The 25,710-nt window shown below is 49.2% G+C and overlaps 1 protein-coding gene across 5 annotated transcripts in view; it reads left to right on the top strand.

Annotated features, from left to right (window-relative positions):
- The window catches only part of FAM168A (family with sequence similarity 168 member A), a 188,537-nt gene extending 163,956 nt beyond the window's left edge, over positions 1-24,581 (top strand). For 4 of the 5 annotated variants that reach the window (XM_081061686.1, XM_081061685.1, XM_081061682.1 and 1 more), the window contains 6 exons: positions 3,825-3,851; positions 8,870-8,995; positions 15,614-15,756; positions 17,181-17,355; positions 18,720-18,850; positions 19,529-24,581. In XM_081061686.1, coding sequence (XP_080917812.1) covers positions 3,825-3,851; positions 8,870-8,995; positions 15,614-15,756; positions 17,181-17,355; positions 18,720-18,832 — 584 coding nt within the window. In that variant the 3' untranslated portion in view covers positions 18,833-18,850; positions 19,529-24,581. The remainder of the gene's footprint in view (positions 1-3,824; positions 3,852-8,869; positions 8,996-15,613; positions 15,757-17,180; positions 17,356-18,719; positions 18,851-19,528) is intronic. The other variant, XM_081061684.1, reaches the window with a different exon arrangement.
- The last annotated feature ends 1,129 nt before the right edge of the window (positions 24,582-25,710 follow it).

Genomic DNA, 25,710 nt, shown 5'->3' with positions numbered 1-25,710 from the left:
CGACCTTCAAGTCACCCGAACTCTCTGAACCTCAACTGCCAGTCTCTAAAGTGGGCATGACATCACAGTCGTTATGCACGTGTACACACATAAACACATACATCATTATGCACACGTACACACATAAACACGTACATACATCATTGTACACGTACACACGTACACGCATACACACATCGTTATACACATACGTACACACAAACACACACATCATTATACACATGTACATACATCATTGTACACACACGTACACACATCATACACACACACACATTATACACACGTACACACATAAACACACATGCACACATTGTACACACATTATACACATCATTGTACACACAGTACACACATCATTATACACATGCATACACACATACACATATACACACGTACACATCATTATACACGTATACACACATTATACACACATACACCCATCATTGTGCACACACGTACACACATACACATTGTACACACATGTACACATCATTATACGCACACATTATACACACATACACACATCATGCAGCTGTCAGACCCTTTTGTTCGGGGCAGATGAGAACTATTGTATGCAAATTAGTGATGTTAACCCCTAAAGTGTTTACATAGACGTGTCATTCCACAGACATTCATTTTGACCTTGCTATGCGTGAGGCACTCTGGAAGCCACTGTAGGTGATTCATACTTGGGGAAGCTGCAGACATTGTCCTCAAAGAGCTTGTGACACAGGATGAAAACCTATAATAGTTTTTCAGCATTGATATTTTATTCTGCATTTTCCCCAAATCTATAATAGGCAGACACAATAAAAAAGCTACAGAAATTCTCCCTGATAAAATACTTAATCAAATTTGGTAAGTTCTGCCTTAAAAACTATGGTGGTTTTGATTATCAATTATCTCACAATATAGAAATGATTTCAGTGTAAATGCTATGAGATCCATGGGCTGGTTTGGTGAACTATCCAGTCGAAGACAAAACGAGTAGTTGCAGAAGGTCAGGTAAGATCAGGAGTGAAGAGGAGGCGTTGCCTTTATTGGCAGGAGGCCATCAGCGCATCAGTGAGGTGGCGAGGCAGGGAGCGCAGCGTAGACTTAGCAGATGGAGCCCACTCTTACGAGAGGCTTGGCCACAGGGAGAGGAGAACAAGGGGGTATTGACTAGAAGGGAAGGTGGAGTCAGAGGAGGTGTTAAATAAGTACTACTGGAAAGGGGCAAGTGGAGAGGACGAATCGGAGATGGAGAGGAAGGGGTGCCAGATGGATCCAGGCCTTCAAGGAGACTACAGTGGGCTGGCAAATCCAGGTTTCTTTGTTTGGGGGAGCAGGTAGAATGGGTGCCTCCCAGGGGAGCGGTTCTCCCTCTCAGGCTATAGAAAAGGTCACAGGTGGATAAACTTAGAATAAATTGCCCAGTGGAAAGTAGAGAGTTCTTATCTAACGATGGGATTTACTGAGATTGGTGAGCAAGGCTGAGGGGAGGTTTGTAAGTACAGAGGTCAGGGGCTGAGGAGTGGGAGAGGAAGAGACAACAGGTGACAGCCAGGTAACACTGAAAGCCCGACTGAGGGTGGATGCAGTGCGTTTGTCAAGACTACTCCCTCGCACGGGGGCATATTCTCCCAGTGATCACAACTTCTGGTGAGAGGTTGTAGAATTGTTTTAGGATTAGTTTGGCAAGAAAGTAGAGGGTTGGAAATATATGTAACAAAATTTGTGATTGGAAATAAATAGCTCTTTATGGATATTAACTTGTTTTATATCCAGCAAACCTTTGAGGCCAGCACTATTGCTATTCCCATTTTCCAAATGGGAAACTAAAACGTAGGGAAGTTAGGGAACTAGCGCAAAGATTCAAGCCCAGCCCTCCTGCCACCACCCACATGTGCTCTTAACCACTACATGACAGCTGTAGTTGGCCCAAGAAACTGAGGGGTCGGTCACACTAGAGCAACCAGACTAGAGAGAGAGCAAGGGGGAGCAGGCAGGAGGAGGCTGGAACAGGGTGTGGGGGGAATGAATGTGGAGATTGGAAAGCCTTGGGCATATATATAAAGTACTGATTAAGTTTCAATTTTAAAACAAAATATCATCCCTCATCAAACTTGCTTTTCCCGTTTTATATTTTAAAAAGTCAATAGATTTTTAAGTTGTGACTAAACCAACCCAGTTCATTTTCTCAGAAACCCACAAATCTACTAGAGGGGATGGTAATTAGCGTATTGTCAGAAAGCCCCAAACTGGGAGTTGGAAGACCAGGGTTATAACAACCAACACTGCTACTGATTTGGGTATAACATTGGGCAGATCCCTTCTCTTAAGAGTTACACACACACACACACACACACACACACACGCACACACACACACACACCCTACCCCACACCTCCACCTCCCTACCCTGCTGTCTATTTCCGGTGTTGGGAGGCTGGGCTCTGCATTCACCAGGTCTTCTGATTGTGGTGGGGAAGCTCTGGCTAGAGAAACTAACTGGCTCAGGGACAGAGAGGACACTGTAGGTTACTTAGCTTCCTGCCAGAGCCAGCCATTTGTGATGCGGAGACATGCCTGCGGGGTAGAAACCTGCAAAGGAGCCAGGCTCTCAGGTTTAAATTTCTCTCAACTTCTTCAAGGAGACCAAGATGTTGATGCAGAGAGAGCTATTTTTTTTTCTTTTTCTTTTTTTTTTTTTTTTGAGAGAGCTATTTTTAGCAGCGCTGAGTACCCTAAAATGTCATGGGTCCAGGATGCAGGGATATACTGCATTGGTTCTGAGGGCAGTGTAGGTACTTGGAGCTTTTCCCCAAGCTCTTAATGATGTTAAGAATCTTAGTTAAGAACGCTTTGGCCCCATTAGAGGCAGGAACCAACTGAGACTTGTTTTCAGAATCTGGAAACCAAAGGATGTGTCGTATTAATGGTAATCTGACTTGAAAATGAAAAGAGAGGATAAAAAGGATAACTAGTGCAGATAAAAATAAAATACTGTCTCACAAGAAATCTGTTTATAAATCATTTTCATCTATTGCCTCACTTCATTTCACAGCAGCCTTGTAAAATACAAATATAATGTTCCCTTTTTACAGACGATGAGCTGGGGAAAGACATTTGGGTTTGCTGAACACCTGCCATCTTCTAGGCACCGAGCAAAGCATGTCACAAATGTTCATGTTTCCCTCATTCTTGGGAGTTAGACTCTCTGCACACTTTTTCTTCCTCCAGTTTTGCTCAGTGAGGTTTAGTAACTTGTCCAAAGTTGCCCAGCTAAAAATCAGTGGAGCTGGGATTCAAACCCTGTCTGTCTGAGCCCACAGCCTGTGCTCCTATAACACCGCATTTCCCCAGAGGCTTCAGGGAATGAAGTGCCTCTGCATTGGTCCTCGCTCTCTGGAGCTTTAGAGAGAACTATTCAGAGGCCAAAGGTGATGATTTTGTCCCTGAATCTTCACGTTCTCTAGCACATAATGACTGTCACGTGTGAAGTCCCTCTGCAGTACGTGGGAGAATTGAAACTTACTCTTAGCATGGAAGCCAGAAGCAGGAGCGTGGGCTTGTTTATACCCAGGCAGCTCCTGATCAGCTGCCTGGAAGATGCTATGGAATCCAAGGAGGTGCCCCCCCTCCACGAATAGGGTTTTCTGGATGGCAAGTCTGTCACTCCCCTCCAGGGTAGAAGCATTTGGCACCCTCTGCATTCTCTGTGTCTTGTGTGGCCTGGGGTAAACTGCTATCTTGAGACAAAGTCTGTTTTTGTAACTGTAATGTGGACTATTTTGCACAAATTCTTAGTGGTAATTTCAACTAACATTTCTATCCAACAGAGTTTCAGTTCCTGCATTCAGCTTATGGTAGGAGAGCTATTTTTCCTCATATGTATTATGGCCTATGAATGTGTTATATCGTAACAACGGTAGATCCCCTTTCCTTTCCTCCCCAAATCCCATTCCCTAGGCTTGGGCTCCCCCAGGTGGCTCAGCAGCAGTTCCTAAAGCATGCAGGAACATGTCTGATGGTGCAAATCATGGGTTGGAGACACACGTGAACCGTCCCCTAGGGCAGCAGTGAGGGAGCATGGCACTAAAAGGCGTCTCTCCCCTTCCTCCCTCCGGGGTCCCTGTCTGACCCACGTCAGAAACCTTCACCCTAACTTGACTGCTGAATTCAAACAAACAAGTGAACGAAAATTGCTGGGTCTGTGTGGCTCCTCTGTTGGCTTCACACAGCATCTGTGGAGGAGTGGCTGGATTATCCCTATGAGAACCCAAAAGACCAGTCTGCCCCAGGATCAGATTTTTCATCTCCATTGGCGGTCTGACATGTTTGAAGACCTGGTTGACTTGAGATACACAGTCTGTTTCATTAGCCCAGATCTTGAGCTCTGGATCATTTTCAGGGCGTTGTCCTGGATGGAGAGAGTCGAGGGCCCAGTGTGCCGACATGAGCAAGGGACCAGAGCTGGGTTCTCTGGGCGGTGTGGACTCCAGGCCCAAGGCACCACGGGAACTTGTGGGCACCTGTGAGGGTCCCAGCAGTGTAACTTGACTAGGTCCTTTTTGTCATAGACAGGAAGGGACCATGGGAGGGACTTGCCACTGTCACCACCCTCACCTGGGCTGCTCAGGGCAATTTTTTGGTAAAATCTTTGCACACTTTTTCAGCTTTTACCCTGGAATCATTTGGATGTTGAATATTGAACTTACGCGTGGCACATCTTTCAGGAGATGAGCTGTGAAAATTTCTCCTTGCCGCTGCTGTGGGCTGTTTGATCTTGGGCAATTTGCTAATGTCTCCAGGCCATCGATAATGTGTTTTATTCCAGAAGATCTCTGAGATCCCTTTAAAAGCTAACAGCCTGTCCTCTTATAATTTTATTATTTGAATTTTGCTAGTTACAGACTTGTTTGTTTCTCTTATCATTTGTGGGGAGTCGTTTTCTGTTTGCCTCAGGATAATGCACTTAGAAGACTCCATAAAAATGGGGAGAAGCTCTCTTGCTTTCTCACTTCTCCAGTTATGGCATGTACAGTTCCATGCAAGGCCCTAAGCTGGCCCTTTGAAGATACAAAGACCAGTAAGACAGGGTCCCTGTTCTCAAGGAGCTCACAATTTAGCGGGGAAGACAGAGAAGCCAGAGAGAGTACAGGGGCTTCTCAGAATTAGAGGGACTGGGATAGTGAACCATACGGGATCCATGAGGGGCGAAGGTTAAGGGGTGGGTAAAAGAAAGGCTTTGTAGTAGAGATGCGTCTTCAGCTCATGATGGGTAGATTAATAATAATAAATGTTTACTGCATAGCATTTGGGGAAAGACTTGCCAGGAAGAGTGAGCATTGTGAACAAAAATAGAGAGATGCGATGTTCCTTGGCGTATTTTGGGAATGAGAAGCAGTTTGTGTGGCAGTGGTGCACGGGCAGAGAGTGAGAACAGGAGCGAGTCTGCAGCGATCAGAGGACTAGACCACGAAGGCTTTGAACGCCACGCAAGGCGTTCAGCCTTCAGCCTGTAGGCAGTGGACAGCCGTGGAATGTGCTTAAGAAATGTTTTGTCATTAGGTTTGGGTCTTAGAAATATCACTGTAAATGTAGCTTGGAGATTAGAGTTGGCAGGATTAAAAGCACACAGAACTATGAGGAAGCTGTTGCAGTAGTTCCAGTGAGAGATGATGAGAGCCTGCATTAGAGCTGTCCACAGCTGTGAGGATGGAGGGATGGACAGACCAATGGACAGGCTTCGAAACCGTGAGACTGGGTGACACTTTCTTCTTGATCCTTACATCAGTGCTAGGAAGTGATCGCTACTGCCGTTTTATGAGACAACAACACTGAAGTTTTAGAAAGGTTGTGTGACTTGCCCAAGGTCTCACAGTTAATAAGTGGCACAGCCCAGGCTAAAATTCAGATTTCCTGACTTACTACATTGTTCAGGATGATGGTCCCTTGCTGCCTCTCTTCCTTGTAAGTGTGCTTACTAGACTGTTTCAAGTGTCAGAGGGCGTGAGGGCCCCGTATCTGGGGAAGTGAACAACCCAGCACCCGGATGTGGGCAGCATGCTGTCGCTGGGCCACAGCCCTGCACTGCCGAGGCTTCGTGTGTGTCTCTGTCTCTCTCTCTCTCTCTCTCTCTCTTCCTCTCCCCCTCCCCTTCTTAAATTGAGGAATAACACAGATACCGTAGTACAGAAAGTGCACTAGTCTCAAATGTACACCTGAATAATATTTGACATATGTATACACTTGTATTTAACTCCCAGCTAACAATACAGAAGCATTTCTAGGAGTTGGTACCTTTCATGGCACCAGAGCAAACATGCCTGTCAGAGCAGCCGCCTCTGTTACCAGGTCTCTGAAAGCTTCGGCTGGCTTGTCTTTGTCCCACAACTGCGCTGCCTCACTGCCGCCAGCAGAAGGGGTGGCTTTCGAATCGTACTTGGGAAGGAGGATCATACGATACAGCGAACACATGAAGAAGCCATGTTGACAGCTAACGTGTGTTTTCAGTCTTCCTATTTATACAGTTATTTGAATTACTAAGTATGCGAATACACAAAGAAATACAGAAAACACTAACTTTTGTTTTCTTTATAATGACACCAGAAGAAAGTACCCGCTTCTTCAGGAACATGTACAGTGTAGTTCACTTGCTCACTTGGGAAAGACACAATCAGAGGCACAGTCGCACTTGCTTCTTTCCTGGTTAATGTGGAACATGATCTGACCACGTGCGGTGCTGTCTTGTTCACTCTCTGGTTGGCGTGTGGCTGTGTTGCTTCCCCAGCTAGACCGTAAGTCCCTGTGTGCGGTGACCATGCCCCACGCATGTTCCCGTCCACGTGGCCCCCCGCAGCGCTGAGTGCAGGGTAAGCCTGTCACTCTTGGATTAAGTTTGATTTACTTAATTTTGTCACACAGTCCTTCAGGCTCATGTCAGACTTGTGGCTTATGATGAAAATTATGGTAAATTACACACCACTTCGGGAAACAACTGGACCAGAGCTGGACCTCCAAATTCTCCAAATTCTCTGCAGCCAAATTCAGCCCTCCTGCTCCCTGGTGGAGGCCCTTTGCGGTCTTGAGGGCATGGACTTGCTCTGTCTACAAGGCAGACTGTAGACAGAGGGCATGTAGACTTCTCAGAGCTACAAGTTTCACCTTTAGGCAGTTGTTTTGGGTGGCCAGGGCTCTCCAGCCACATGGAATGGCAGGTTCTAAATTTGGAGACATCTTGATAAGATGTCCATCTTTTCAACACTAATTGGACCCATTATTGATCCCCAGCCCCCACTTACCCCCTCTCCCGGGAAAAGAAACCCAGGGTAATTGTTTAAAACCGACTGCCCTCCTCCTGCATTGTCTGCAGAGCCATGTCGTGATGTCCGGCAAAGGCCCTGGACTGCGTGGAATTCTGCGGGGAACCCGTTTCTTCTGCCAGAATTCTCCTTTTAGTGTCACTTCCCTGCCCATGATTTCCTTCTCATTTGTCAGCATCCGCTGTATGTATTGCGGGCCATTAATGCAAGCACAGGGTGAGCCCAGAACAGCTACACTTCCGGCCGCGATCAGCAAAAGCAGCAGAGTCCTTGATTTCCTTCTCTGGGCCCAGTACCTTCATGACCGAAGGAACCAGGGCCGTTACCTGTTACTGGGACAGGCAGGGGGTGATGAGATCTCTCTGGAGATGGACTATCCCTGTCCGGGTGGAATTATAGACTATAGACACACTTTCTTCTCATACCCCCCCGTCTTACCACAGCCCTTTGTTGAAATGTTTCAAGTATATCAGATGGTTACCAGTGCAGCCCCACCTCCTACTAATATGCTTTAAAACACCCACATCCATGACTCCCAAGACCTTATGTGAATGGAAAAGATATTGTTAAAATTATTCTTTTTTACCCTAAGTAGCAATTTGGGTCAAGAATGTTTCTCCTCTAGTGTTTGAAAGTATATCAGGGGAAATATCTAAAATGTTAGGCATTTCCCCCCTTTGAAACCCTATTTCCTCTCTCCTTCCCCACAGGATACCATGAAGGTAAGTTTTTTGAGTTATTCCCCACTTCTAGAACATACGCAGCATCATCTTTCACATTTTTCAAGCTGAGCTTTGAGTCAGCCTGGGAAGTCTCTATAGATTTCTTTCAAACTGGGCCTCATCTCTATTTCAAACCTACCCCGAGTATGACATTTACTTTCTTAATGGCCCAAAAGATCATCTCTAATTCATGGAGATACCTCATATGAGGCACCAGTAGCACCTCAGCGGGAGGAAAAAGGGGGTGCCCGAGGTTCATCTGGCCCTAGATGGAGACACAGGAGGCGTTAGCAGGGAGTGCACTGGCCAACCTGTACCTGCTAAGTTGCCAGAGCTCAGTCCCTTTAGAAGACATGGCAGTCCGGCAAGGTTTGTCATAATTATTTTGGGGTCTCTCTTTGAAAGCAACTTATTAAACCCACCTCCAGCTGAGATTTCAGGCATTAAGGAGAGTACTCAATGGGTCCTGGCCCAGTGTATATACTCAAAGGCTCAAGTTGCTCCACTTTCATGAGAAAGTGGCTAAGGAATATTCCAGAGCCTTAGGCCAGACACGGTGGGAGGCATCATTCATAGACATCTTCGTGGTGTCAGTTGTAGAAAATCCCAACTCCTAATTAGTATAAGCTCAGATTCCCAACGTTTCAGATCATTTGGAAGCTCAGTTCAGCGCTCCTCTCACTCACCCATCTCAGAAAGGCTGAACCATCCTGTGTGTCTGAACAGGTCCCCTTGGGTTATATGTCTCTGTCCAGCCCGAGACCTTTGCTTTGTGTCTGTGATTGGTGGTGCCGCTTCTTATTTCTGCCTAATGTCATTCTTGTGTCTTCCCTTAAGCAACTCTGCTGATGAAACAGGCCTGGCCACAGAACTCGTCTTCCTGTGGCACTGAAGGCACCTTTCACCTCCCCGTGGACACCGGGACCGAGAACCGAACTTACCAAGCATCCTCTGCGGCTTTCAGTAAATACAGCCTGTCTCCTCCTTTCCTTGTTCCCCTTGGTTGGGACTGATTTGTCTCTTAAGAAGAAAGGAAAGGGAACTTTTAAAACTGACACTTGTAAGACAGTTTTAAGAGGTTCTCCTACCCATGCAAGAAATTGGCCCTCTTCATATAGGAAAGGTCATCCTCTTTGATCATGCCACCAGCTTTGGGGAGACCCAGAGCAGTGAGGGAGGGAGAAGGGAGGACAGAGGGAATATGTGGACGCCGGCCTGTGGACCTCTGGACAGAGAGGCTCCGCCTGCTAGCACGGGGTTTCTCGGCCATGGCACTGCGGACATCTGGATCCCATCATTCTTTGCTGTGGAGGGCTGTCGTGTGCCTCGTAGGATGCTTAGAGCGTCCCTGGCCTCTGCCCACTGGATGCTAGTAGCAAACCCTCCTTAGGACAATCAAAAGTGTCTCTAAACATTGCCAACTATCCCTGGGAGGCACAGTTTTCCCCTGCATGAGAAATCCTGCCCCAATGGAAGCTGACAGTGGGAGCAAAGTGTGTGCACAGGGTCCTCGGGGAGGACAGAACCCATTTGGCCTGTCAGATTGGTCACCCGCACCTCGAGGCTCAGTGGGGTGACTGCTGGTTTCACCTTCACATCTGATTTTTAACACAACATGGCTCCACTGGGTAGAATGAGGACCAGTGTTTAGAAACGACAGAGTGGCATTTTGACTCGATGTAAGTGGGAATGGTGTGCTTTGTTGGAGCTTTCCAAAAGAGGGATAGCTGGCTTTGCATGTGGGGAGTACCTGTCTCTTCAGTTGTTCTGGGGAGGTGGGTGGGCTGGACAAGCCCTTAGGGGGATGTTGCAGACGAGACCTCATGGCCCGTGGCTCAGGGCATCGTGAGTCTATTAAGTAGATTAGAAGAATGTAGCGTATGTGTTTCTCTTCTTTAAAATACTCAGTGTTGTTTTCTTCTTAGTTCTCGTTGCCCCTAGATGTCATCATCAACTTATGTTTCTATACAACCTAATTCACCTCTTGGAGAATATGCTTTCATAATCACCGTCTCGTTTAATCTACACTCTAGTCCTATTATTTGGGTGGATTTTTATTCCAGTTTGAAAGCCTAGGCTCAGAAAGGTAATATACCTGTTGCCATCCCACCTAGTAAGCAGCACAACTAGAAAAAGATATCACCCAGGTTAAGTTGCTGTTACCGTCTTTTTTCATGAGATTAATTGTCCTCTTTAAGAGACGGATGGCAGCAGTGGGGAGTTTTTCCAGGTACCCGTGGCATGCTAAATGTTGATGGGCGCATACATATTCTTTCTTATATCTACACATGTGGATGTGTAGAGACGTATGTAGACACACCTTCTGTAACGCAGCAGAAAGAGGCCCAGAGTGGAAGCCCAAAAGAGCTGGATTCTAGGTTTGGTTCTGTATAACCTCGTTCATGTCCATGCTTCGGACCTTGGTTTTAACAGCTCTAAAGTGACAGGGCTGGACTAGGTCATCTTTAAGGTTGTCTCTAACTATTAGGCACTTGATTCTGTCACCTTGGTGTTGGGTCCTTAACACCCTTCACTCTGGCAGGGATGTCCCCTCTGCTGCCCTGACCAGTACTTAGTTCACGAGCCTTTGTTCACACATGCCCAGGTATGGGGCACTCATTCCCTCCAGCCCTTTCCACAGTGAGAACGTTTGAGTATTAGACCTTACCTTCTACTAGAAGGCCTTACCTTCTACTATGTTGAAATCTTCCTGCAGTCCCATCAAAATGTCCACTAGCTACCGTGTTTCCCCGAAAATGAGACCTAGCCGGACAATCAGCTCTAATGTGTCTTTTGGAGCAAAAATTAACATAACCCGGTATTATATTATACCTGATATATTATTATATTATACCTGGTCTTATGTTATATAACACCTGGTCTTATAGTAAAATAAGACTGGGTCTTCTATTAATTTTTGCTCCAAAATACGCATTAGAACTGATTGTCCGGCTAGGTCTTATTTTCAGGGAAACACGATATGTTCCAGTCCTCTCACAGGTTGTCACAGTCCCTGGAAAGGACCAAAACATACCCCCTCTCTTTTAAGCAAGTAATGTATGAACCTGTGCACTTTTTAAATGGAGGTGGGACTAACTGACTGTCCCACACCCATCAGGGTTCCTCCCAGCACAGATTTGGTGGCTTTCAGTGCCACAGGACATTCAGGGCACTTTGACACATTCAGTTCAATTTCACCCACACTTGCTACACCTGTTTGTAATTAGGTCTTTCTCCTCCGTATTCAGCATCCTCTTGTTCCGCTACCAACAAGGAAACTTGGGGATCAAGCAGGAATCAGATCGAGAGAGAGCTTTGTCCAGACACATAAATCTAACGCTCAATAACCCGATCGGTGTAAGAGGCGCCCTTGAGGTGTGGATCAGTGCCTTGGACGCACAGGGCACTGCGGCTGGGGAGGGTTTATGCCAGTGCAGGAGGATCGGAGAGGGGGCTGGGAAAGGTTTCATCTGCTAATGGACACGCTCTGTTTATTCTCTTGGTTGATGGAGCCTAGAATTGCAGTTAGGGAGCTGAGCGAGAACAGGGCGTCATCAACAAAACCTCTTCCATAAGGCAGAGCTGGGACGTCTGGTAATCAGATTCCTTTTGTCTCTCACAGTGTTGCCTGTAGTGAAACGATGATACAAAGGCTAATATAGCAAATGCCCAAGATTGGCCTGCAGAGGCCTATGACTCAGACAGGAGCTCTGCCCAGGGGACAGTGAGCCCTGAACTCTGGGCCCAGCTCTGCGCTGATGTGCGGTGCAATTTTGGGGAAGTCTCTGCCCCAGTGGGCTCCAGTACTTATCTGAAACAGAGAGGGTTGAACGCAAGTCTGTAGTGTCCTTAAGGCACAGCATTCTCAAGACCTGCTTTGCACCGTCAGACTTAGGTAGGACTCCTTTAAGGAGAGTCCAGCCTCCCCTGAGTGAGTTGAGTCTAAATTCATTTGAGCAAAATGCATGAGGATTTTTTGCATCAGGCCCAACAGCTTCTTTTACTTCCATGCACAGAGTAATGACCCTGAATTTTGAGACTCAAGGCAGCCGAGGCTATAACCCAGGGGATTTGCCAGTGGTCCTCAAGGCTATAAGCAGGATCACCAGTCGGTTATGGAAAGTCCTCTGCAGTGATTTCCTCATAAAAGTTTCACTGAAACACTCAGAGACTTAGAACGGCAGCACTAGAAAGGCCCCTCTGATATTGTCTAGTCCCAGGGAGGGCATTTCTTGAGAGAAGAATTGAGCTGATTCTGACAGGGCCCAGGATGGAGGTCCAGGGCAGTTTCTGAGCCTTGTGATCCAAATGGTACCGTGAGAACCACTGTGCGGAGAGGAAGGGCCAGTGAGGCCCGAGCCCTCGCGAGCAGTCGCGCGCTCACCATCTGTCTGCTCATTCTCTCATCTGGGAGACGTGCGTGTTGGGCCTAATGATCTCAGGCCTCTTCTAGCTCTGCAGTTCCGCTTCTCCCTTCTCAGACTGTCTGGGCAACCAGCAGGCTCTTCTGCGGCAGCAGCGTTGTGGCTGCCGTGTGTGTGTGTGTGTGTGTGTGTGTGTGTGTGTGTGTGTGCGCGCGCGCGCGCGCGCGCGTGCCTTCATTTCATAACATTTCATAAGAAAGGGAAACATTCTCAGACGAGGTTATTCTTAGATGTGGAAACCAAATTCTCCTGCAGTCTCTTGGAGCCTTTTGGTTTTCCTCAGAGGGACGATCTCCCCGCTTTAGAAGGTGATGTCCTTGTGACAGAGAGGGACCACTATCCACACTTCCCCAGGGCATGAAAATTCTAGAGCACATTCTCGGGGCAGCATACAGGGAAGTCACCCCCATTGCTGGCTTGTTGACTTTCAAGAATCATGAAATCATGGCATTTCAAACCATACAATTTTAGAACCTTAGAGTTCTAGAGTCTGTTTCAAGTTGGATCACACCATGGAAGTAACAGTTTAGCCTCCTGTCTCCTGTCATCTTTCAGACCAGTCTCTGCTTACACACCCCCGAGACAGGAAGCTCACTAGCTCTCTGTACAGAGAGAGCGGAAGAAACATTAGCTAACTTTTATGAATGAGCTCTGCACTTAGTAATGTGTTTATCACAGTAACCCTGTGATGTAGATACTGTTACCCCCATTTTACAGATGAGACGGATGTGTCTACAGCTATTAAGTAGTAGGGCTGGGGTCTGGACCCCGGTAGTCAGTCTGGCTCCAGACTGTTTAGAACCATTGCTTCATGCTGGCTAGCTTTCAGAGACAGGCATCTTAGGATTCAGGGGTGCTCTGCCCTTCTGCATAGAAGAGAGGTGCTCTCCACTCTGGCAGGACTCCCCATACCTTGTTTTCTCCCTTTAAATCAGGAGTCGCCAAGATAATGAATATTTTAGGCTTTTCTGGCTATAAAGTCTCTGTTACAATTCCCATTGTAGCAGGACAGCAGCCATGGTCAATATGTAAATGAATGGACGTGACTGTGTTATAGTAAAACTATTTATGAAAACAAGCTATAGTTACAAAACATTGTAGTTTGTTGTAAATGTTAATAGTGTGAATTTAAGATTCTGCGGTAAAACAAACTTGGGCACAGTCTCCTACATATCCCTGTCTTAGAGATTCACAGTTCGTCCTGTCATTTCAAAATTTCTGAGTCATGGGATAAAAAGCAAACATATTTATCTCTGTTTTATTTTGCTGCTTTTTTTTTTTTTTTTTTTTTTGCAAAACAAAGATTACGATCCCTCAGAATCATAGTCCCTTGTGTACTCTTGGGATGGGCCCATCCTGAGAACCCCTTTTGTTTTCCAGAGAAGTAAACCGTGTCTCTAAGGTGAAGCTCCCCTCCGATGGCTCTTAGATGTCTACTAACCTAGACTCCCTGTGTCCCCCCAGTATCTGCTCCTCTTCCCATGACCACCTCTCAAGATGAGCTCCACAGTCTAGAAACTTGCAGGAATCTGCTCTAGACTTGTCCCTCAAATGACTCCTACCTCCCCTTCTAGTTAGTTTCTAGTTATCAATGCTTATTCTCTTTAATGTATTCTTTCCACTCCATCTTCATTGCTACTTATTTCCCAAGCCTATTTGACCACAAAATTAGTTCTTCGTGGAACAAACTGTGGACCTGCAGGTGGAAAAATAAATGACATAATTCCGGGGAAGGGATAGAACACTTTTTGTAGTGCCTTTGTGTGGCGACTTAATAGCAGCTCACACATCCTATTAACTCATCAGAGACATGGGGGCACCAAGTTAGAGTTGTGTTGTGGACTAAGGGAGATTTGTGGCAATATGGCAGCTTGCTTTTACTTGGGGTTAGGGTAGAAGAGACCTAGGATCTTTAGAACAATGGGATTTTAGTTCAGGAAAAGATCTTCATTCTTAACTTTCTGATTTTACAAAATAAGAAACTAAGGCCCAGAGACTTGGCAATAGTTACAGCAAATTGGGGGGAAAGCTCAGACTGAAGCCTAGATCTCCTCTTCAAGTAAAGCCCCCTTTCCACTCTGCCCCCAAGTCCCTTTTTGCAGAAACAGCGCCCTGTTGCTGAAAGGGTCCTTGGTGAGCATCTTGTAGGCGAAAGACCTAAGGCCCAGAGAAGTTCGGTGGTATGTCGGCCACACTGAGGATGGGGACCACAGGAAGAAGCCCCAGCAACACCCATTGGGGCTCCAAAGCCAAGGTTCCCTGGCACTTGCCCTGTCTGAGCCCCAGGATACCTTTGAGTTCTATAGAATCATTCCTTTTGTGATTTTTTTGTTCCTGAGTGATTCCTGTTTCCAGTTTTTCCATGAACATAGGATCTGACTCTTTTCCAGAAGATTCAAGGGTAGCACAGTTGGGCTGATCATGAGCTTTTTGGGTTCTGACTTCTCAGCCTCACCCCCAGCTTTTGTCATCCTTCTGAGGGACCCACATGGCCCGATCTCGTTCATGTGAACCTTTGTGATCCCTGACTTCAGGCCCTCGGGCACAGGTGGCCCTGTTCCAGGTGCTGGGAGGGGATGAAAAGCCAGTTCTGTATGCGTCTCAGAAGATGAGAATCTCTGAATGGTGTTTTGTGTAGAGTTTTCACCTTAAACTTTGGCAGGGTGGAAGAGAAACATGGGGGAGATACAAGGGGAAAAAGGAAATACAGAGTAAGGGGGAAAGAAAGACATAAACAGCAGCAGGAAATACTCTGGGTACTGAGTGAGGTACCAGGAAAAGAAGAAGATAAAGTGCGATAAAGAGCAAGCGGGTTGAGGGTCTCCCGTCTCTGTGCTCCTGCCTCTCCGGGCATGGAGCTGGGAGTTGCAAGGGGCCCTGAAGAGATCAGCTGGTTCGTCTGTTACTTTGTAGCCAAGAGCCCTGAAACCCCGAGAAATCAAAGGTGCCAGAATCACACATGCAGCCCTGTGCTCCAGGACTGAGGGAGCTGCCTCCGGGGCCAGGGTTCTGAGTGGAGTCCTGTTCTCTGTTCTCGCCTGTGTTTCCAGCCTGGATTCAGCCCCTCCTGGTCTGGGAGTTATCCCTGGGACCCACTGCCTGCCAGTGCTGCTGTTCTGCTGACTAACTGGAAGTCTCTCTTATTGCCTTGGTACAGGATACACTGCGGGAACTCCATACAAGGTCCCACCGACCCAGAGTAACACTGCTCCACCCCCCTACTCCCCATCACCCAACCCCTATCAGACGGCCATGTATCCAATCAGAAGTGCCTACCCCCAGCAGAATCTGTATGCCCAGGTAGGTGCATGTGGGAGCCTGGGCTCACCTCTTCTGCAGGTGAAAGGGCCACCAGCCTGGGGAGGGTGGGTGCATGAAAGAAAGAGAAGGAAGACAAGTTCATGGCTCTGGCCAGCTGTCACTGTAGTGTCAATGAGACACTAACCCTGCAGTCTATACACCCACTGCCTCCACCTGAGCCCCGGGTGGGGGGTGTACACACACAAAGTCACTTAGGTTAATGGAGCCCAGAATGGTCAGAAGGGCAGGGGCCGTGGAAATCACCCAGCTCAACTTCTTTTCATACACGTGGGGAAGCTGAGACACAGAGGGGCAGTGACTGGTTCAAGGTCACACAGGGAGCTACTGGTTGAGTCAGGAGGAGACCCCTGTGTCTTGGGCCTCTCTCCCTACCCCCCACACTGACCCTTCCTTGATAAAGTGTGAGCTTGAGTGGGGAGGAGATAAGTGCCCAGGCTCTGCCCCCAGTTCCCTGTCTGACACTGGGCAAGTGTCCCCCCCCGCCCCCCCTGCCTAGTGCTCCCATCTGGGCTACTTCAACTACAGAATGCGTGCGCTCTGGTGGGAAGGTTATGTGACAGTGACTATATGAGGCTTCAACATGCACATAGCACTTTTTCGGGAGTGACAGTTCTACCTGAGATGTAAGTAGTGAGAACACTCGTTGCATTTAGAAACTGTATTGTAGAAAGCTGTATTGTAGAGTATGCACGACTTAAAAGACAGAACATAGACTGGAGATTCGTTTGTCTTTTTGATGGTAGGCTGCTTTGCACTGTGCTCAGATCTCGGGCTACAAACCTACATTTTGAGGCTGTTGTCATTGTTTAGTGGAGAGATTTGAGAAGCTCTGGATTAAGATGAGCCAGGGCCCCTGTCTGCTCCCCGCAAAGATCAGCAGGCTTGTGGGCTGTGGCAGCAGGAAGCAGCCCCGGGACCCAGGCAGTGGGAAGTCACCTCGTCATTGCCTCCATCCTCCACCTTTTTTCCTAAAGGGTAATAGGTAGCAGGATACATTTAGGGAAATGCTCTGCATTAATGACGTTTTCCCAACATGTGAAAGTTCAGCACTGCTCGCACCAGTGTGACACTTGCTTCTCGAGCTGTGTGCCGGGAGCTCAGCAACAACATACAGATATTTTAAAGTGCTCACATCGGTGTTAAGGGAGTAGAGCTGTTAGCCCATTGGACCATCCTAGCGGCCCTAAGGGCAACGCAGGACAGGGCTGGAGCCTTACTGTTCAGACCAAAAGCCGAGCCCAGCATGGAGCTGACCACAGTCACGTAGTAAGACAGCCGCAGAGCCCTTGCTGGGCCCACGCCTTGTGTGCCTGGGCCAGTGCTTCCCAGACCCCCTCCCTTGGGGCCTGGGAAGAGCAGCCCCCCCCCAAAAGCCCGTGTGACCTCTGTCTCCTTTCCCCCAGGGAGCCTACTACACACAGCCAGTGTACGCTGCGCAGCCCCATGTCATCCACCACACCACGGTCGTCCAGCCCAACAGCATTCCCTCTGCCATCTACCCAGCACCTGTCGCCGCCCCCAGGACCAACGGTGTGGCCATGGGCATGGTGGCCGGAACCACCATGGCGATGTCAGCAGGTGAGGGCTGCCTCTGTGTCAGTGTCCCTCCCCCTCTTCCAGTAGCTCGAGTGTGGAGAACAGGCATGGAATCAGCTATAGACAGTGTGAGGATCCTTTGCTGGGGGCTTCTGGGAGCCGAGAGGAAGGACCCTCCGAATCTATCTGAAAGGATGAGGACGACCTCACTGAGGAAAGCATGTTGAGCTAGGCCTTACAGGGTGAACACAGGCTAACCAGCAATGGCAGAGGGAAGGGCAGTCCACGCAGGAAGAAGGTGAGGAGGGGATGGGCCGAGGCACTTAGAAAGTCGGGATGTGAAGTTGGAAGGGTGGCTGGGGGAGTCGGCAAAGATAAAATAGGGAGAATACCTTTCGGGAACAGGGAGCTAGCAAAGGGGTTTAGGCAGAGGAGAGATGGGGTTCGGTTTAAACATTCTCTGTGGCTGCCAGGTGGCCCATCCAGCCCTGCCCTAGATGGGGAGAGGCTGGAAGCAGCTAGGTCAGTGGGGAGGCTGTAGTTTAGAGGAGATGTGGTGACGCTAGGACTCTGGTAGCCGCAGGGTTCCAGAAAGGAGGTCAGGGGACAATGTTACTTAGCAGTCAGGGGCTTAAGGGCCTGTCCAGTACCTGATTGTAACACACGGGAGAAGTAGGCATGCAGGACTCTTCTCCATTTCTGGCTTACTCCACACGTTAGACTAGAGCCCTGTCCCTCCGGAACCTTGAGGATGGGGGTGGGAGAGAAGCAAGAGGAAGAGCAGGTTTAGGGAGGTTGTTGGATGAGTTGATATTCCAAAGAAGAGCACGAGAAGACAGGAGCTGGGAATGACCTTTAGAGTGTCCCAGCTTTCTAAGAATCAGCTGGGTCACCTTCTGCGGGCAGAGAGTACAAGGGGTGGACTAGGCAGGAGGTGAGAGTTGGGGATTTTATTCTGCCCCTAAGAAAGGGGTTGTTGAGGGCTCTCATTTCCTCGGGTCATGTCAGGGACCTATTGAATATCCCCTTGGTGCCAGCCTTGTTGTTCAGGTCCTGGGGACCAGTTACCGACCAGTCAGACTAGAGCCCTGCCCTTAGGAACAACTGGTGGGTGGGAAATAACCACGTAAGCCAACAGTTACCACTCACTATGACACTTGCAATGAGAGGAGCACACAAAGAAGAGTGAAGGGAGACCCCTGGAGAAAAGGGATTGACTCTGGAGCTTCAGAAAAGCTTCCTCTAGGGGGAAACCTCAAGGTGGGGGAGGGCAGGCGGCAGTTCATGAGCAGACGGGAGGGGGTGCCTGCCGTGGAGCAACTGTATGAAGGACCGTGGCTTCATCCTCTTCACCCCAGCATCCGGGCACGGCCTCATCAGCTTTACTCTTCTCTTTGGATGCTCAGGTACCCTGCTGACTGCACCCCAGCACACCGCGATTGGGGCACACCCTGTCTCCATGCCAACGTACAGGGCCCAAGGGACCCCGGCGTACAGCTATGTGCCCCCGCACTGGTAAAGCCTGCAGCCCATTCAAGTGAGTGGGGCCCCGAGTGGGAGAGGCAGGAGGGCGACTAAATCCTGGAACTGCCTCAAAGCCCCGGCTTGGTCTGAAGCACGGGTGTCAGTGGGGCAGTTAGTTTCCAGGGACGTCCTGCTCCCAGTTCAGTAGTGTCCCTCCAGTAATAGCTGTCACTCTGCATATATTCTAGACACTTTCCATGCTATCTCATAATCCTTGCAGTAGCTCCGTGCAGTAAGGGTGATTAGCTCTATTGTACAGATGACTATTGTTCAGCGTCACTGCACCAGTAAAAGTGAAGCTGGGACTTGAACTCCAGTCCTCTAGTGCTAAATCCTATGTTCTTTACGGTACAGTCTTCAGACTTCTTTTAACTGTGGGCCCCATCCTGCAAAGGAAATCTTACCTCAGTCAGGTGGGACCAGGTGGAGACCTCGGGCCAACCCCCAGCGCCCGCTTCCTCACGGACCTGGGCAGCTCCTGAGGCGGCGCCAGTGAGCCACAAGCCACCAGGGCTATCCCTGCACTACCGCCCTCCTCAGACCCCACCCTCCATCTCCTCCAGGAGCTCTTGGCCCTGGACGGGAAGCGGGCAGCGTCGCTGGGAAGGCACAGTGAGGAGAGGGGGTCCAGTGGCTGCCTGATGGCCTTGCGAATGTCACTGTCACTAATGGCTTCCCCTTCCTCCCCCAGATCTGGAGTCCCACATCGTATGCAACTACTCAAGTCTTATACAGGTGCTGGAGCAGCTCCCTAGCAGCACCACCTCTATTTGCAAGAAGAGACAACGGAAGTGCAAGGGTCACTTTATGCATCTTTAACGGTTTTGATTTTGATTTTTGTTTTTTGTAAAAGCTGCTTTTTCTGATCTCCTGCCTCTCCCCCACTACCCCTCTTAGCCACTGCCCTGACAGCTCTCCCTGCCCTCCTACCTGACCAGGCACATCCTCTCTGCTCTTCTTCTTTCCCTCCCAAGCGTCCCGTCCCCGGGGACCCCAGTCTAGGGGCAGGTTGAGAGTGGGGTTTATTGCAGTGGTTCAGCTGAAGGCATGATTTCCTTTGAAGAGCATAACAGATGTGGCCCTCAGGTCCAGGGTAGGAACTCAGAGCAGGCCACATCTCTGGGGGATTGTTTCTTTGATTTTTCTCAAGCGAGATTAGTTTGGGACATTACCATGTCCTGACACAAACGAAATGTCTTCTGAGAACCATCGCAACAGACCAAGAACAAAACAACCTGATTAGGTAGGAGTGTTCATAGCAGCTTAATACCCCAGGTGAGAACCTGGGAAAACCAGATTCTTTCTATGGGAAAACTTGGGCAGGGTGGGGGGGGGGGCACTGTGGGAGGGAAATGGGGAGAGAGGTGCTTGCCTGCTGGCTTTGGTTTGCAAGGTCTCTGGCCGAGTCGCCTGGGCCTAGACCTCTGATTTGCACAGTGATGTAAGCTGACCTGGCACTTCCTCAGAAGCTGATTTGACCTCAGACCTGCCAAGCGGCTGCAGGGCAGTGGGATCCCAGGCTCCCAAAGCCTTGGAAGGCCAGGTGCCCTGTGTAATCCAGACCGTGGCCTCTGAGCCCTCATGGACCCACTCTGTTGAGGAGCTGTCTCCTGATCAGAGTGGGAAACGCATTTCTCTCCCTTCCCTCTGCCCTTCCTGGTGCCAGGGCTCACCCATCTGTCCCTGGCACTGGCAGGCAGGCCAGGCTCTTGGTTATCTTTTGCCATTCGCGGCCAAAGTGAAGGAACCACATTCCAGGTGGGTGCTGGTGGCTCTGAAGGGCAGGATAGTGAAGGAAAAGCAATAGCAATAAACATTTCATACTCATGGAACTGAAGGGACCTTAGCAGTCATCTCATCCATTCCCCTACTTGACAGACGAGGAAGCCGAGACCCAGAGTGGAGGAAAGGACCTAACCCTAGACCTCGCAGGATATTAGCAGGAAACACAGCCTTCCTGCCTAGGGGCGTGGCGCCCATAGAAGTTCCCCTAGGGATGGGTGGGCTTGGTCTTGCAAACATTAAGTCAGCAGTGCCCACACCCGGTGGGCTTCGGGACAGTATCAGGGCTTTTGTTTCTTCTCTTTTCCTCCATGGACTCCAAGGCAGGGGTTGAAGACTGGGCAGAGATCACAGGGAGGCAGATGGCAGGAGCAGAAATTGCAAATGAAGAAATAGCATTTGGAAATTCTGTGAAGACATCTGGAACTATCATCCTGAGAGAAAAGGAGGATGAGGATGAAGCCCAGGAGACATGGGATCTCCTGGGAGACAGAAGAGGGGTCCCTGGGTCGGGAGGCCCCGCTAGTCGCGGCCGGGACCTGGTTGTCTAGCGCTGCCCCCCTGCACCCAGCACTTGGCTGGGCCAGCAGCCTCCCTCATAGAGGCGGGAACATTTTCTGTATAAAATGGGATCGTTAATAACATTTGGAACTTTTAATAACTTTTCATTTTAAATTCATGCAAACTTGGACATACCCCTCCCCCTACCTCCCACGTCTCCCTAAAGGAGAACAAAATCAGGAACCCTTAGGCCAGGGCGTCAGAGGCTACCTGGCCCGGGGACAGCCCTTCAGCATCCTCAGTGCAGAGCCAGAGTTGGGGGGCCCACCTTCTTGGCCTTCTCGAGATCTGCAGGACCAGTAAGGAGAAGCCCAGCTATTCTAAATGGTCTGTTCTGGGGTGCTGAAGAGGTTTCACTTTAAAACAACCGAGTTTTCCAGTGTTAATCCATTTTTTGCAAATGCTTCCTCCCGCGCTCTCGTTTTGTAAGGGTGGGTGAAGGTTGTTTTAGATTATGTCATACATGTTTGGAAAATGCCAAAACAATAATGATGATAATAGGAAACCTTTGCATTTGTCAGGTGCTTCACAGATTTCAGAGCATTTCACAGCCTTTAATTTACTGGCCCTGAGAGAGAAAAACAGGATAAGTTATTACACCCATTTGACAAACGAGGAAACTGGTTCTAGAACAAACTTGCCCAAAGTAAGCAGAATGTTGGTATCCTGACAGGCTTCCCTGAATCCTTTTGCTCCTAATGGGCCAGAGGAGAACCACCGAGAGAAGGGGAAAAAGCGGAGACCTAGGAATAACCTTGTTACTTTGTTCTAACACCTAATACCTCGAAAAGCAATTTCACATCCATCCTCTGATTTATTACCATGTCCTGACACAGATGTACAATAGATTATTCCTCCCATTTGATCCATCAGGAAACAGACTCGGAAAAGCAAAGTGACTTGCTCATAAGTGGCAGAATCCCAGTGTTTCTGTTCTCTTTCCCTCCAGTCTGACTCCATACACAGGCTTGTAGACTAAAGCATCTATGCCCTGCACCCTCTCAGCCCTAGTATGTAAGTCAAGATCAGAGACGGGCCCCGAGGCTTAACCAAGGCCTGGAGAGGCTGTGGCTGGAAGAGCCCAGGCCCAGCACCCGTTTTTCAGTATGCGCTCCGGAGCCCCAGTTCAGCTGTCCTCATCCTGTTGCTTTGATGGAAATCCACAAGCCTAGCCAAGCTTGGGGAGTCATTGCAGAGGGACCGAGCCAGGAGCGCTGGGGCCGCAGTGTGCCTCTGTGAGGGCCAGCACACCTGGCAGACTCCAAAGGGCCTGGGTGGCCCAGCGGTCAAGCTGGACAGGTCAGAGCGGCAGGGCCCTGTCGTAGGAAAGCCAGCAAGGCTGCAAGGACAAGGGCTGAGCCATACGACTGAGGGTGGTGCTGGCCTTCGCATGCAAACCCTCTGTCACCCCATTGTACTGCCTCTCCCAACACCACAGCCTGGTGGCCAGGGTCAGGGGCATAGGTGGTTCCAGTCACCAGCCAACCTCCTCACTTCCCCGCACTTCTAGTTGACTCATTAGCTTGGGGCCTAGGAAGCTGGAGTGCCCCCAAGTGGTGAGCCTAAAATAATCTGCTACATTTTGAAAAATTAATTTGCCCCGTGAGACCGGACAGTTCTCTCTCTCTCTCTCTCTTTCTCTCTCTCTCCCCCCCCCCCCCCGGAGATGACCCTCCTGGAGTGATATCCCCTTCTTAAGTATTGAACAAGGACACGCACACCTGTCCAGAGTGTTTTTCAGATACAAAGTACTTTGACATTGATTGCCAAAATACCCATTTTATAGATGGAAAAAAGTCTCAGAAGAGACTTGCCAAAAGTCACAGAGCTTATAAGAGAAAGAACCAAGATTTGAGCTCTTCAAATCCTCTGCTCTTTCTGCTGGCACCTGCCTCGTCCTAGTGGCAGGCTTGCAGAAGGGGTGGGCTGCCCATACCCCACGGGTGAGGACCGGGACCTGGAGAGAGAGTGCACAGTCCTTATTCCTTATCCCACCTGTTACCTCTGGCCACCCAAATTGTTCCAAATTTGAGGTATCTCCCAGAGTCTGGGGGTGCTTCTTTGGAGGCTCTTGCTTTGTGCTGAGTGGCCATCAGAAATGAATCACGTAGGGCATAAAGCGGGGCAGGCCCCTTGTTCCCCAAGTTCTGGTGTCCTTGTGCAGACAGGACGTGGCCAGTCTCCGTGAGGCACTGGCTTGGGGCCCTGCAGATCAGATTTCTCAGCTCCGCTCCAGGACCAGAGAGGGAGGCCTAGAAGGCGTGGACCTCGGTCACAACACTGACCAATCATTTAGATGTCACCCTGGCATTTCTCCTCAATTGCAATTGAAAGTATGTGGCAGCTCTGCCTTCCCATCCTGTATTCTACTGCATCACTATAGGGTATGTGGTCCCCAGCCACTTGCCAAACTTGGAAATCTGGAGAGGCGTTAGGTCAGGCAGTGGAGTGGGCAGGCGGGAATCCAGGCCCAACCCACCTCCGAAAGCGGAGGAAACCCAGACAGGCTAACATCAAATTCCATAGCTGAGCCTCTGAGAGCACAGTCCTGTCGCATGCCAGGCTGGCTGCAGGATTGGCCCATGTTTCTCTCTCCTAGAAAACTCTTTTCTGAAATTAGGCATTACATGGTTCCAGGGCCCAGCCTTCAAAATTCCTGGCAGGCCAGCTTCAACATTCCATAGGCAACCTTGCCTGAGCCAGACTTGGGTCCCACTCCCTCAGTTTCTTCAGTGGGTATTTTCTATCTTGCATGCTGTTGAGTCCAGTCCAGTGGCCAAGTGAGAAGCACAGGAGTTAGGACTGGCTGCCACAGCCTGAAAGGGAAACGAGCTCCTGCTCTTCTGTGGCTGCATCTAGTCCCTGGGCTTCTTGCCGTGGCAGTTTGAGGCCCTCTACCCATTCCAGCTCCTGGTGGAGGGATATTTTCCTTCCTGAAGAGAACAGAGATAACAGCTTTGCAGATAAGTACCAGATTTGACCATAGGAGTCAAATGGGTGAAATCATCTTTGAGCTTGACCCCAGCAAGACCAGCTCCAGGCTCCATCCAGCCTTCCTCCTCAAGCCTGAGAATCAGAAAGAGGGAGACTGCCCAGAGACAAGCTTCTCCCGACCAGGGGAGGTACGACCAGGCCTCTAGCAACTTGGAGTTGTCCGTACCTTTTCAAGGCCCGCGGGCCTGTCCCATCTCCTGACTAAGGCATCTGCAACCCTGTTTCATATCACATGACAGAAACCTGTTCTCATGGCATGTAACATCCCTGTGACAGTGTTGTATATGATTTTGTATTTTTTAATTCATTTTAATCTACAAGTTGGAATCTAATTTTTAAATTTTATTGGAACTCACATTTTAAAAGGAAAAACACTTAAAATAATAATAATAAACCTTTGACCAGTGTCTTCCAAGTAGTTTGATCAAAGAACTCATAGGTGTTTTCAAAACACAGCCTGGAGTGTAAAGATTGGCAAGCCCCATGGTCTCGCTTGTGTGTATGAAGTGTAAACCTGGTTTTGTTTCGTTGTTTTGGATTCTTTTGGGTTTTTGTTTCATTTTGTTCTGAAGATCAGATAGGGATCGCTCTGAAAGATTGAAGCCAAGAATTTGTAACTATGATATTTACTGTAAGCTGTAGAACATTCAATAACTATTAAAAAAAAGTTTCCAAAAAAAAAAAAAGGTCTGGGGTGACCAGACTGGTGGTTCTTGGGGCGACGGAAGAACACAGACCAGCTCCTGGACCAATGAGTCCCCTGGGTTTCTCCCAATTAATTCGAAACTTGTTTTCGCCAGTCAGGTCACACCTATGCCCCAAAGGCATAGCGGGGCTTCCCTGGGAGCCACACTCTAGGGGCCTGGCTAGGCTGTGACTGGTGAAGGCTCCCGTCTCCCGAGAGCCCGCCCTGCGGCTGGCAGTGCGCTTTGTGCTCAGTCCTTGCAGCACGACAGTAAATGAGCCCTGTTCTCAAGAGGGAGCAGCGAAGGAGAAGAACCAAGGTGACGGAGCTGGTGAGCCCCTCGTGCAGCCCACTCCAGAGGCGGCTGCCTGAGCTTGCTTAACGGGTAAATTTGTCAGGTGGGAAACGGGAGTTTGTACTCACAAAATGACTTCAAGGGAAGTCATGTGGTCTCCAAATGGTAGGCAAATGCTGTTTTACACCCTAAACATCACTCATTTCCGCTCTGGGAAAGCCACTGCCCAGGCCAGGCTTCTCTCTCTGGTCGTCGCAGCCACCGTTCCCTCCCAGAGCCTGGCCTCTGGCCTACTCGCCCAGCCTCCTCAGCTGGAGAGAAAATGGGCCCACAGAGGCTGAGTGAGCTGTAGTTAGAACTCAGGACTCCTAACTCTCCAGCCCTTTCCAGCGACTCACGCCCTGTGCCTGCATTGCGCCCTCCCTGGGCTCCCTCCTCACCTGCCGGGAAACTCCTCCCTCCTTGCAGCTGAAAGCTCCGTCACATGACGTGTGGGAGGGGAGGGCACCTCTGGCCACAGGCCGTTCCAGGCTACGTCACAGCAGTTTCTCCGGGG

This window comes from Rhinolophus hipposideros, assembly GCF_964194185.1.
Source record: "Rhinolophus hipposideros genome assembly, chromosome: 10".
Classification (NCBI taxonomy): Eukaryota; Metazoa; Chordata; class Mammalia; order Chiroptera; family Rhinolophidae; genus Rhinolophus; species Rhinolophus hipposideros.
The sequence above is the reverse complement of the archived record's forward strand: the minus strand, read 5'-3'. Positions and strand labels throughout refer to the sequence as shown.